The 13,395-nt window shown below is 43.6% G+C and overlaps 1 protein-coding gene across 1 annotated transcript in view; it reads right to left on the bottom strand.

The window, feature by feature from the left end:
* Nucleotides 1-8,557, bottom strand: part of PARP8 (poly(ADP-ribose) polymerase family member 8) — a 183,114-nt gene extending 174,557 nt beyond the window's left edge. The window contains exons 1-3 of the mRNA XM_086678542.1: nucleotides 8,029-8,557; nucleotides 7,840-7,941; nucleotides 6,823-6,877 (exon numbers count right to left, since the gene is read on the bottom strand). Of these exons, the coding sequence (XP_086534668.1) occupies nucleotides 6,823-6,877; nucleotides 7,840-7,941; nucleotides 8,029-8,134 (263 nt within the window). The 5' untranslated portion in view covers nucleotides 8,135-8,557. The remainder of the gene's footprint in view (nucleotides 1-6,822; nucleotides 6,878-7,839; nucleotides 7,942-8,028) is intronic.
* Between the last annotated feature and the right edge of the window lie 4,838 nt (nucleotides 8,558-13,395).

Genomic DNA, 13,395 nt, shown 5'->3' with positions numbered 1-13,395 from the left:
TCACGGCCAGGACCAAATGTGGACCCTGGGAAGGATGAAGATGCCCACAGTGATTTCAAAGGAAGAGTCAGCAGAGGAGCCTATGAAGTGGAAAGAAATGAAGAGGGAGGTGAGACACATGAGACCTGAGGTTCAAATGATGTGATATCAGGGAAAGGCTGGGAAGGGAAGCTTCTTTTAACAAGGAAATCACGAGTTGTTCTGATAGGCTGGGTTGAGTGTCCACCATTTAAGTGAGACAACGGAACAGAAAACCTAAATTATGTCACAATAAAATAGGAATGACAAGCCTTATTTGTTAATAAAAACCTATTTCTTATTAGCGTTTCCTGAGGGTACATGGAAAATAAGATTTCAAAAATTTAGAGAATGAAAAAGAAAGATTACACGCCAATAACTTTACAATTCCACACTAAGTCAGTGGCAGCTGTCTTAAAGCAAGAGTTATCAACTACAGCACAATCTATCCAACAGCAAATCTGTGCAGAGAATTACAAAATATTTTTAGGACTGATAAATTTTCACTTATATGTATTTTTCAAAATGCTGCTGAGAGAAATGATGGGGAATTTAAACGGATCAGCCCAATATTTGTGTAAGGATTCCACAGCCAATGTACATAATTTTCTCACTGTTAATGCTCAGCGCTGGGCTCGGGCACTTCCCTTGCCAACCAGTGGAATGTTCAGTACTGCCCCTGGCTGACATCCCACTAAGCAATCCTTCCCCAACCTCAAACATTCCCAACTATCCTAGTCATGCCAATTCAACCAATGCCCCTCAACCTTACATAAACATTGACTTACACTGAAATATATCCCTACTCTGCTTCATACTAACTGTAGGCTATTTAAATGGCCTAAGCCTAAGTTTCTTTAGCTATAAAATGTAAAATAGCTGACAAAATACCTACTCGTCTTTGTTGCAAACATAGGATGTACAGTAGGCAAAAGGCATAGCAGAGACTGTGACCAAAAAGATGATTAAGAGTATTATCTTGACCCGTGAAGTAAACGGGGTTTAAATATTTTAGTATGTAAGTTTCAATGAAGTTAAATTCGTGTTAAAAATTGGTGGCTATTTTAGGTCAGTGGTTTTGAAATTCATTTAACAATGAAACTTTTTTTCAAAAAAAATGTACACAGAAAAGAGCCAAAGCAGCTATAGTCTACAAAGGGATGAGAGAGCCCAGATCTCATTCCCTCACTCGGCTTCCTTTGCACTCCCTTCCACCAGGCACCCCAATTTCCAATGTCTGTTCTCAGGGCTCCAAGGAACACACTATAAAAAATAGCAACTGATACAGTATAAGATTATGGGAACCAAGTCCCCATTGCCAAGAGGAATGCGGTAATTTCTGATTTTAAAAAATGATCATTCTTTCCCTTATGACATCTTAAGGAGCACTTGATAGTTTCAAAATAATTGTGTATTTCAAGATTTCTAGAGTGAGTATGTAATTCTTTCACAATGAAAATTGATTAATCTTTTTCAGATGATCTTTTTCTACTTTGCCACCCTCCCGATGTCCCCATTCCTGCACACCTTTGTACACTCCTCCTTTCTAAGAAAGTCAAAACAAATGCACTTTTGCAATCAAGTAGCTTGTCTCTCTCCATGACATTCCATGAGTAAGAAATTCAACACTGGGAGCCCAGGTGATTTAGGGCCCCCAGAAAATTTGCTTAATCACCAAAGTGCTATTGATTTTTTAAACTGAAATTAAATACTTTTAAGAGTCCAAACTCTCCAGTGTGCCATAGTCTTCATAACTCTCTTCAAATGTTAAGCCACTGCATTATCTTCCTGTCCCCTGAAAGCATTTGAGCATGCCACAGGGCTTATAACTTGGCAAGGCAACTTTTGGATTCTTAAGAGAGTCCACTGCAAGTGACATTACCAGATTTGGGGCTTTTTGAAGTATGTGATCATCTCTACACCTAGTCATTTAGTTAGGAAATTGCTCCCCACCTGCCAAAAGACCTTTTAGCATTCCTATAATGATTGATTCAATAGCTACTTATTCAGAAAACATAGTGTACTAAGCAGTGAGCTAGGGGCAAGGGAAAAATGCAGTGAATAGGACAGGCCCTACCTCCCAGAGGCTCAAGGTCAGACAGACGATCAAGTAAACTCAGATGCTAACAACCCAATGTGACATCATGGTTTTAGAAGTATCCAGCAGTGGGGCACCTGGGTGGCTCAGTCAGTTAAGCACCCATCTCTTGACTTCGGCTCAGGTCATGATCTCACTGTTCATGAAATCGAGTCCCATGTCGGGCTCTGCTCTGACAGAGCAGAACTTGCTGAAGATTCTGTCCCTCCTCTCTCTCTGTCCCTCCCCTGTTCATGCACACACACACTCTCTCTCTCTCAAAATAAATAAATAAATAAATAAATAAATAAATAAATAAATAAATATTAAAACAAAAAAACTAAAAGAATAATACAGGGATAGGCAAGGGGATGCCAGGAAAGGCTCCTCAGAGGGGAATGTGGTTTAGCAAAGATCCAACAATGAATGCAGGGAAGGGGTGGGAAGACAGGGTGTAGACGGGTGTTCTGCAGCACGTGCAAAGGCACAGGAGAAAGAAGAGGTAGCATGTGATTGGAGGGATTGCTGACACTATTGTTAGTGTTACACGTGATGTTCTAAAACATTTACATGTTACATCCTAAAAGATGGGGCGGGGGGCGGGACACACTTCCAAAGATGCCACTCTACCAATGACCACGTGAAAGAGTGTCTGTCCCTACGATAAAAGGTATATGGGTATATGTATACATATATACACTATATATATGTATATACACTCTGCACATTCTGCCAGATACTAAGTTTCTAACTCATTAGTAATTCCTAACATTAGATTTCTTGTCCTGCAGTCATACTCCTTGATTAGAAAACTCCGTTTAACATTTCTGTATTCTCATATCCTTTCTAAAAGGAAGACATTGTTACATTCTTGGGTGAAAAAAAACAGTGAGGTCTCAAAAGAGCATAATACAGGGGCGCCTGGGTGGCACAGTCGGTTAAGCGTCCGACTTCAGCCAGGTCACGATCTCGCGGTCCGTGAGTTCAAGCCCCACATCAGGCTCTGGGCTGATGGCTCAGAGCGTGGAGCCTGTTTCCGATTCTGTGTCTCCCTCTCTCTCTGCTCCTCCCCCGTTCATGCTCTGTCTCTCTCTGTCCCAAAAATAAATAAACGTTGAAAAAAAAAAAATTAAAAAAAAAAAAAAGAGCATAATACAATCTGGATGTATATACTTTATATGAATACAGACATAAAAACTTCTGAAAGAATAAACTCTAATACTTTAATAGAAGATGGAAAAATCGTGTGTTTCTTTTTGTTTTTTGTTGGCTTATCTCTTCTTTTCAATTTTTTTTTTTTTTTTTTTTTACTATCAACACTATTTGTGTATTTTTAAAATCTCAGTTGTATCCTCACAATACTTTCCTTGCTGGAAGCTCACAATCAGGGAACCCCCCAGGGTCCCCGGCCAGGCCCATCGGGCTCCCTTGCCCAATCCTTGTCTTTCTTGACTCAGCCTGCTCTCCCATCTCTAGTAGCTGTCACTACCCACTTTACCCTTTCTGTGTCTCCTACCACTAACTGCGTGACTGATGCATGTGAGATGAAGGACCAGAAGAACCCCAAACCTTTGTGGGTCTTAAGGATTTTACTGTCCATCGATAAGGGAGAAAGGAGGAGGCAGGAGATCAGAAGCATGACAAGTATGGGGAAGGAATGACTTTTGCATAAACTTCCAAACTGTCTAGAGTTGAGGCCAGACGCTGGCACACCCCTGAAACAAGGAGCAGTGCCGAGAAGGTGCCTATGGCAGGCCCTGAACCACTGACGGCTGTGAAGTTACTCTAAGGAACCCGGGAATCAGAGGTGTTACAAGGAGCATTGCTAGAATAAAGTGATCTAGGCTGCATACATACCATGTTTTCAAGCACTTGAAGATGGTACCAATAACCAAATTCGTAACATTTAACACCTCCTTTCTCATTATTTCTCAATGAAGTGACACTAAAACTATCACTCGCAAATAAGTATCCACAGAATCTTTCAATGTTAAAGTGTCCCCATGGTCAAGGAGGCTGAGAAACCTACTGTAGCGCAGGTTTTGGTGGGACAGAACAGGGTTTACTCCGTAGATTCTTCACCAAACTGAGTACATCTCAGCATGTTTCTTAAACTCTCTAAGCCTCAGTTTGTACATCTGAAAGTGAGAAGAAGAATTCCTTGTACCTTCCCATGAGGCAAAACTAACTGAACTCGGTCTCCCAGCTGACCATCGGCTCTCCCTCATTTCTCACCAAAAGTCGACCGACGCAGCAGAATGGCAAATGTTAACGGGCACTTCAACCTCCACACGAAAGGCCAATTCACTAGGCCACTGGCCAGCCCAGACACAGCTGCCTCTGGGCATTTCCTCTTATCCACAGAAACATAAAACATACACATGTAACAAAAATTCTCAATATTATTTCTTTATTTGAATAGTAGCATGTAAGGTTAACCTTTGCCATTAGAACAAAGTGTAACTTGTTCTTAGAATGTGTGACACAGAGACAATGGCTTAATTTATCTACAACCTGAACTGAAAATTATTCTTTAAATATGTCCTCAATGGTTTAGAGAAAGTGATAGCTAAAGAATTCAAGATAATCATGTACTATCTCTCCTTAAGATTCCCACCTCCTTTCATGGTGAAGTAAGTCTAGCTTACCTGAAAGGACACTCTTAATGGAATATCAGAAGTTGATAAACACTTTAAATCAAAACAGTGAGATTTAAAAAATTTTAAATGCCCAACTGACATGCCACAATGAGAAATACATAGTATCAGATTCTAATGTAGTTAATGAAAACAATGCATTTTTTCTCTTCAGGAAAAAAATGTCTTCTTTGCCATTAGCTATAAATCCATAAAGGATTATCACGAAAGGGATTATGATTATTATACTAAAGCAACCTTTTATATATTGTTTTGGAGAACAAGCTTTCTGGGAGACAAAGCAATCACACCAACAGTCCCAAAGAGTTATTTTTCTTCTTTAACAGACGGTATGTTCTGCAATACAGACACAAGTCCCAGGTATTTAAATCAGAGACAGAAGAAAATACTATCCCTTAATAGGATTACATAGAAAAGGAAACCTCTCTTACTTGAAGAGCAACCGTGGTACTGGTTGCCTACAGTGAAAACTGATGTTATCTTAATTAGTTAATTATTCATCCCAACCCCCCTGGCTTTGCTCCTGGAGGCATTCATACCTTTTCCACCTCTTGCTGTGTTAACACCAGTTCAATAATTTGCTGATAAAGAATCTTACTGCAGCATCTAACAGATCTTAGAGATTAAGTGTCTGGCTCACTCCCTCATTGTACAGATAAGTAAACTGAGCCCAAAAGAACTCAAGTATCTTACTGAAAATAAGCTAGTTATTTGAAAAACCGACCCACAGCATTCCCCAGGCCGCACCTCTCACTGGGTGAACAACCTAACTGTGAAACTGACTACTCAAGTAGATATCTACCTGAACAGATATCTGGGAGAGAATGGGAGAGAATGTGTTCAACGGGCCACACGGCGTATTTTAACTGCTAAAATAATCCAAAAGGATATACACCAACCTCCTTGGGACAGTCAGTGCAGGAGCAGCATTAATTCAGCTGAATCTCCTCTCGGTTATTCTTTTTATTCATAATTACAAAGATGACAGCACCCCAATAAATTAAGAAGTATGGTAATTTCATTCTCTCCCAGTAAGTACACATGTTATATGTGTTATATTTTCAACTAGTTAATCAAATCAATACACCAATCCTGAGGCTTAGGCTGTACATATGGGAAATGTGATAACCGTCTTAATTAAAGCTTTTTTGATATCTAGACTTCAGCACAGATCCTAAGCATTTTAAAGATTCACATTAATTCCAACCTTAAAAAAATGTATTTACAGAGGAAAGCTTCTTTTGCAATTTGTATGTTCATAAACATTTCCATTAGCTAAGCAATATTTTGGAATGTGATCAAATGATACTGCGTGTCACGTCCTAACAGTAAGGCTAAATCTCTGACAGTTCTCACATGTGGCCACTGCTTTTTTCAACCTGTGTCCCAGAAAATCCTAACTTAACAAGTGAAGGCAGCAAGTCATATTTTAATGGCTACCTTTCATTGTAACTCTACTTCATAAATACAAAATTGGAATTGGACCTCTCTCACACTGTTAACAATCTAGTATTAATATAGGCATCTGTCCTACCTCCCCCTCGAGAGAGAAGTGATACACTCCAGCTACACAGAACTTCCAAATTCTTTCCAAAACAAAATACCACTCCTTAAAAAAAAAGGTATGGAGAATTGGGAGACTGAATATTTATGTCAACCTTCAGAAAATATGAAAACATGCAGCCCCAACTCACCAGGAAAATTATTATTTGTGATCGAACTACTTTGTGACATCTTTCATCTTTTATGTATTTCACTTCATACCTAGTATTCCGGTTCTGCACCCGCTTAACTCCATCAACCCCCAAACGTCTCAAGAAGCTACTACAGCAGAACATGAACAGTGCAAGAGTTCTGCTCATTGCCTGTGGCGTGATCTTAGACACACTTGAATCAGGCATATTTATTTCCCCTCTGTTATTCAAAACGGAGGGACCTCAAGTTCGGGATGTGGCTAAAGGACAGCAACAAGAAAAAAAAAAAAAAAATACCCAAACAAGGAACATGCTAAGAACAAAGGAAACACAAGCCTGTGAACAGGAAATGAAGCAACTCTATACACACAAATACCTTTTGGGGCCGCCAACGTAGGTGAAAGTAAAGGTGGAGTCTGAGTATCTGAAATCTGAAACGGAAAAGTCCTGTTAAAAGCTACCCCTTAACTGGGTTATTAACCCCGGTCAGGACTTGGGCCCCCTATTTAGTGGAGCCAAGGGAAGGCCCGGCGGGGCGGCAGGCGTGGGCAGGAGAGCCGCGCGGTCCCCTCTCCGCCCCACGCCGAAGGGGATGCTGCGCACCCCGGGCCAGGTGCCGCGGGAGGCCGCCCCCCGCAACAAGTGCCGGGTGCCATGGCAACGGCGGGAATTTCCTGGTAGGGGCGGCCGGAAGCTGCCCCCGCGGAGCTCGCGGCTGAGAAAGCAAAATCCGATCCCTCTCCCGGGGGAGCAAAATGGACGAAAGGCGACCCCCAGGCAGGGGAGCAGGGCGCCTCGGAAACCCCGGGAGTCCCTTCTCTTTCCGGGGCAACGCGCTGCCAGTCGGTGGGGACTAGCTGGAGCTGAAGGCGGGGAGACCCGGCCAGCGCTGCCCCCCGGGGGCCTCGGCGCCGGGCGCAGCCAGCCAGCGCAGCGTAGCGCAGCGCAGCGGGCTCCATTCCCGGCCGCCGCCGCTCAGCCCATTGCGCAAACCCGCGGGTCCTCCCCTCCCGGCTCGGCCGCCGCTGCCGAAAGCCCGGAGGCGGGCTGGGACGCTCCGGGCATCCACAAGGGGCTGAAAAGACCACGCACGGCCCCTCCGGCTAGACCCCGGCTCGGGCCACGGTGGTTCTGCCCCCAGAGCTGGTGGCCGCCCCAGACTGGGGGGGGGGGGGAGGGGGGAGGGGAGTAGGGGAGAGGCTGGCGCCCCCTCCCCCTTTTGGCTCCCGCTCCCGCTGCAGCAGCTGTTGCCAAATGAACCCCGGAACGGGGACGTGCAACCCACCCCCAGCCCGAGCCACACACGTCGCGGTCAGAAAACTGGGAAGGGGGGCGGCGGGCGGGCAAGGGAAGCTGGCTCTGGGTCGGAGCCTCCGGAAAGGCGAGAACTCACCTGCAAACAGGCAGTCCTTCTCGGCTCTGGACTTCTGGATCACGACGTCGATATCCTTCTGAATTCGCTCTTGCCTTGAACACATCCCCATTAAATAAATCCCTGGAAAAGAAGCAGCCGCTATTTCCACCCCACCCCACCCCCCTCGCACGCTTCCAGCTTTCGCAAATATTCAGTTAAAAATGAAACCTCTGGCCGAGGCAGGGGCTGAAGGCGAAGTGGTTTCGGAAGTGATCCTGGGTGAGAGAGGAGGAGGTGGTGGAGGAGGAGGAGGAGGGGGAGGTCGGCTTTGCATTCCCAGATGTGACCGCCCAGCTGCTGCTCGCCACTGCTGGATTCCAATTTCCTCCCCTCCTGACAATGGATGGTGATGACACCGAGTCTCACTTTCTCCCTCCCCCGCCCGGACCAACGGCCGTGGGGGGCCGAAGGTGCTGGAGACGGCCGGAGAGCGATCACCGGCGGGGCGGCTGGCGCCGGCGAGGGGCGAGCCCCGCTCCGCCTCACGCGCGCACACCCCTCGCGGCCCGCACGCCGGCCTTCCACACCCGCGCACACTCGCGCCCGCGGGCGGCGGCGGCCGTGCCGAGGCTGCTGCTGCAGCGCCGCCCGCTGCAGACCCTCCCGCGCCCAGTCACCGGGTCCCGGCCGCCGGGGTGTGAATAGTATCCGCCATCCCCGGCGCAGGCTGGGCGTCCCCGCCCCGGCCGCCGCTCGCGCCGAGGGCTGAGTGGGAATGTAGGTAGTGAAGACTCCCCGGGGCTCCCAGCCTGCCCCCCCTTCCACCACTTTTATGAATTCGACTCCACTTTCGGAAGGGATTATGAGTCATATGGAAAACCCAAACCGGAGTGGCTGGGAGGGAGGGGAAAGGGAAAAGAAAAATCTTTAAAAATCGAAAAGAAATAAATAAAACGAACAAATCTTTCCTTCTTGCCCCATCAGGCAAGATGGAAAAAGCCTTGACACGCCTCCAGACATACACCTTCCCGTGCCCTCCCTGCCGGAGTCTTTTTCTCCCAGATGGAAATAGTCCAGCCCCTTTGGGACACCCTTTAGGAAATGCAGCCCCTTTCGAGGGACTTCCTCTACTTCCAAACACTCACCAGCTCTTCCCTCCTAGGGATTTCCGTCCACAAAAAATTGGCAGAGGCAACGCGCACGTGCCAGGGTCTCCCTAGAAGATGGATATCTGGCTTGTTTTAAAAAGCCACTCCTTTGCCGGTCAGGGGAAAGCTCCTACAATCTTGTTGTCTGGTTTAGAAGTGAGATACTGCTCTGATCCTTACTCCCTGTTCTAAGGACACGGCAGGGCTGATGTAGCCGTCCTGCCTCTATATTGCCACATGCCCTAGGACGAGCCTCCAATGGCACTTTTCTTGTTGTTTTGTCCTCCAGAGAGAAGGCTTCCCTGAGCAGACCATGTCTCAGCTGGTTCTGCATTCCCAGGGCCTGGTGCAGTGCCTGAAATACAGGAGGCAGGCCTAAGTGTTGGTTGAATGCATGAACGGTGGTGCCTTGCAGCCTCTTTTCTTTCCGTGTAACACAATCTTAGCCAACTTCCTTATCAGCATAAGTATGCAGGAGTTGACAAACTGCCTCAGACCCTTAATCAGTCCAATTTGGATTCTGATTAAGCGGCAACATGATGTTTAGGAGAATTAGAAATCGCTATCACCCCTGACAGAACCTTAAGATTCCAGAGACAAATGCAGTGAGAAATCATATGTTCCAGTGTTGCAAATCCTTTATCCTGCAGAAAAGAAAACATGAAATGATTTGTCAGACAGCCTAGAACACATCACATTCATCATGAATTATAAGAGGAAATGTTCCTCTGCACTCAGGACCACTGCCATCTTTGATGTCAAAGTCACAATGCAGTACATTTTCTGCTCAGACCTGTCCTGAAACTTCCTGCATAGGGCAGGGTAGGGCAGGGCAGGTTCATGTTCTTCCTGGGCGTGTAGGCCCCTTGGCTACCAAAAGCACTTCCTTCTCTTCCACAGGGTATCACTTGTATTTCCCCCTATCATTCTGTGCTCTCACTTCTCTACAAAGCTTAAGATCTATCAACTCCCCCAAATTTATTTGATGGTTATCTCTTTATCCACGAAGCTCGCATTCTCCAAGGAAAACCCTTACTACAAATAAATTTGAAATAGTCTTAAACCTACCTGATGTTTTTTTGTCTGGATCACTTCCTGGTTTACTACTCCCTTCAAAAAATAGGGCTTCTTATGATTTGTCTTATATTTGATTTTCTTTTCAAGCCTCACAGGCTGCCCTGTTTTTGTTAAACAAAACTGACCTCACTCTGTTCATGCCCTTAAGGTGTGATATATTTAAATATTTTTAAATGTTAAGGGCTAAGATTAAAAAAAAACCTTTCTTTCGTGGCATGCATTTTTGCAAGAGAAGTTTCTCTAATAAAAACCATGCAAAGCATCAGTGTTCCATACTAGATCTTTATGGCATAATTATTTCAGACTCTGCCCACAGCCAATATCTCATTTACCTCATCTCAGACTCTCATTTAAAATTTAGCTTATTTTACAGTGATTAAAAACTATATGCATGTTTGAGATGAGGAGGTTATATCCCTGCCTTAACCACTCCTGTGTGCACACACATACTCACATGCATTCAGGAACACATCACATAATAGGGCCCTTAATCAGTTTGTTAATAAATAAAAATCATTCACAATGAGAGAGAACTCTGGTAGTGTGCTATAGTAAATTCAAGATAATAATCAATACGTTGGATGATTGGGTCTAGTCAAAAAAGTCCCACCAGGTTAGAAAAACAATCCCAAGCCAAAAAACAAAATTTATTAGAGGAAAAATGTAAATTTTTCACCTATACTAGAAGACCCAGAAGCATAAGGCAATGGAAATGTAGCATTAAGTTCAATGGTTGTGATCTAGTTACTAATAAGTCACACATATCCAGAGGTTATGAGAACAGCCTGACATTGCTCTATATGCTCTACATAGATTAACTCATTTAATATTCACAATACTCCTAGATGGTAGCTGTTCCTATAATTCTTCACATTTTACAAAAGAGGAAACTGAGGCACAAAGGAGTTGATTAACTTCTTGAAGCAGGGACATAGACTGCAATTAACTTTTTCCTTTCTCCAAAACGTTCAGCAGTTGAGCTGAACTTTGAGAAAAATAAACGTTCAGAAGTCTCACTTCAGAGTAAACTGGCCTCACCAATGGCAGCAGGCCAGGAGTTAAGCCAACAAGAAGCCCTTTAATGGATTCTGAAACAGGCCTGGAGCCTACAGGCTCTCAAAATAGCCTCTACTAGTGGCAGTTATCTTTCCCTTTCCTGCATTGAACTTCCTTTCCCAAAGGAATCCCAGTCCTCAGTTACATCTGAAGAAAAGTCAAAGCCTGACCTCTGTTATTTCTTAGGAATTAAGAAAAGAGGTTGGGAGGCAGAATTAGCAAGAGAACAGCCCCCTTTCCCAAATGCATGATGGTGTCATCAGTAGCAAATGCCCCTGGGGACGCAAAGCAGCCTTGGTCAGCCCTGGAAACTGCACTGTGATAATTTGCTTTTGAGGTAGAATGAGACTGAAAAAGGGAGAGAGAGAGCGTGAGGGATCGCGATGGGAAGACATCACCAAGAGCCTTTAAGCCAACGGGAGGAAGTAGGATTTTATATGAGAGAAATGGGAAGTCACTGGGATCTCAAAATTCTTTCCTATGATCTATAAGACCTTCTTGCAGTGGCTCTGTAATGGACAGAAATCCATAAAATTCAAAATGCCTGCTAGGCCCAACTGGCCTTTCCTAAATAAAGTGGATTTGGGCAACTCTTTCTGCAGTATTGCTTTGGGAGAAACTGATCCTGCTACCCTAACCTCATTTGGTAGGTCTAGCAATCAAAGTATGAGCAAAACAAAGTCACCCTTGAACAAACTCGACAAAATGGAAGTGAATTTTAGGTAGTTTGATGTGGAATTTGTCTCAATTTGGTCTTTACCATATCGCCTAACCTAAGGTCAAATGGAGCATCGTGTTGGTTTCGTTGAGATTTGATAGCCCTTTCTAGCAACTTTAAGACACTTAACTAACACCAAAGCTGTAACAGAAAAACTGAACTGCTCTTTCTAGTTCCAGACTTCTCTTTAATTTCATCCCATTTGTCTCTCCATAAACTTTAATTCCCGTTTCTACCATAGAAGCATCCTTGGCCCTCATTAAATTAGATGTCTCATCATCCCATTAAAACAAACTCCCACTTCTCAGCTTGTACTCACACTTATTCATTCTACTTTGTTGTATACCTATCCCTTGGTTTATTTTTAAAAGGGTATAAATACTGCACGGATATATTCTCAGTGCAAACTACTTAAGCATATATTAATACAGAGAGTAAAATTTGAAAATTCCTACATAGCTAAACCCCTAAATCCACTCCTGATCCCAAAGATAATTAGTATTAATAGTTACAAGAGAATCTTTTCATTCTTGCATTTATATATCCACATATATATGTTCATCGGCTTATACATATACATCTTAATTTAAAAGGAACCACATAATACGTGTTGTTTTGCAACTTGATTTTTCCACTGTCTTGGAGAACTTTCTATGTCAGTGCAAAGAGATCTAGCTCATTTCTCTCAGCTACCATACAGAATTTTATTGAACCGACAGGCCATAATATACTTTAACCATGCCTCTGCAGTCATGATAGGATTTTCAAAATGTTTTCTGATTAAAACAATTTGCAATAAATGTATATCTTTATGCACAATTTCAGCAGTTTCTTTGGAATATATTGGTATAAGTGGACTGACTGGATCACAGGGAACTGACAATTTAAAAATTTGATAGGTATAAACAAATTACTCTCAAAATAACCTTACTTTATATTCCACCAACTGTTTTTGAGATTACTAATTCTTGCATCATTCCCAGTAATAGGTACTACAAATCTTTATCTTTTTTAGCAGGGAGGATGAAAAATATTCATCTTATTTTGTTGGCATTTCCCTGATTATTAGTGATATTGGGCATCTTTTCAAGTGTTTGTTGGTAAATGGTATAGTCTTTTGAGTGTACAAGTATAATTGAGTATGACTGTCATAGCCTTTCTCTATTTTCTTATTGAGTTTTCTGGCTTTTTATTATTGATTTATAGGAGACCTTTATATATTCCAGATAGCAATCACTTTTCTGCCATAGATATGCTTTAGTCAGACAGAAACTTTAAGTTTTTATTTATTAAAAATAATAAACAATTTAGGGGCACCTGGGTGACTCACTCAGTTGAGCATCAGACTCTTGATTTTGGCTCAGGTCATGATCCTAGGGTGATGGGATCCAGCCTCTCATTGGGCTTCACGATGAGCATGAAGCCTACTTGGGATTCTCTCTCTCTCTAAAAAACAAACAAACAAACAAACAAACAAACAAACAAAACTTAAAGCTAACTCTTTCAAGGGTGCCTGGGTGGCTCAGTCAGTCAAGCGTCCCACTTCGGCTCAGGTCAGGATCTCACAGTTCATGAGTTCGAGCCAGAGTCAGGCTC

This window comes from Puma concolor, chromosome A1, assembly GCF_028749965.1.
Source record: "Puma concolor isolate L17-30 chromosome A1, mPumCon1.1.hap2, whole genome shotgun sequence".
Lineage (NCBI taxonomy): Eukaryota > Metazoa > Chordata > Mammalia > Carnivora > Felidae > Puma > Puma concolor.
This window is presented reverse-complemented; position numbering and strand designations above follow the sequence as displayed.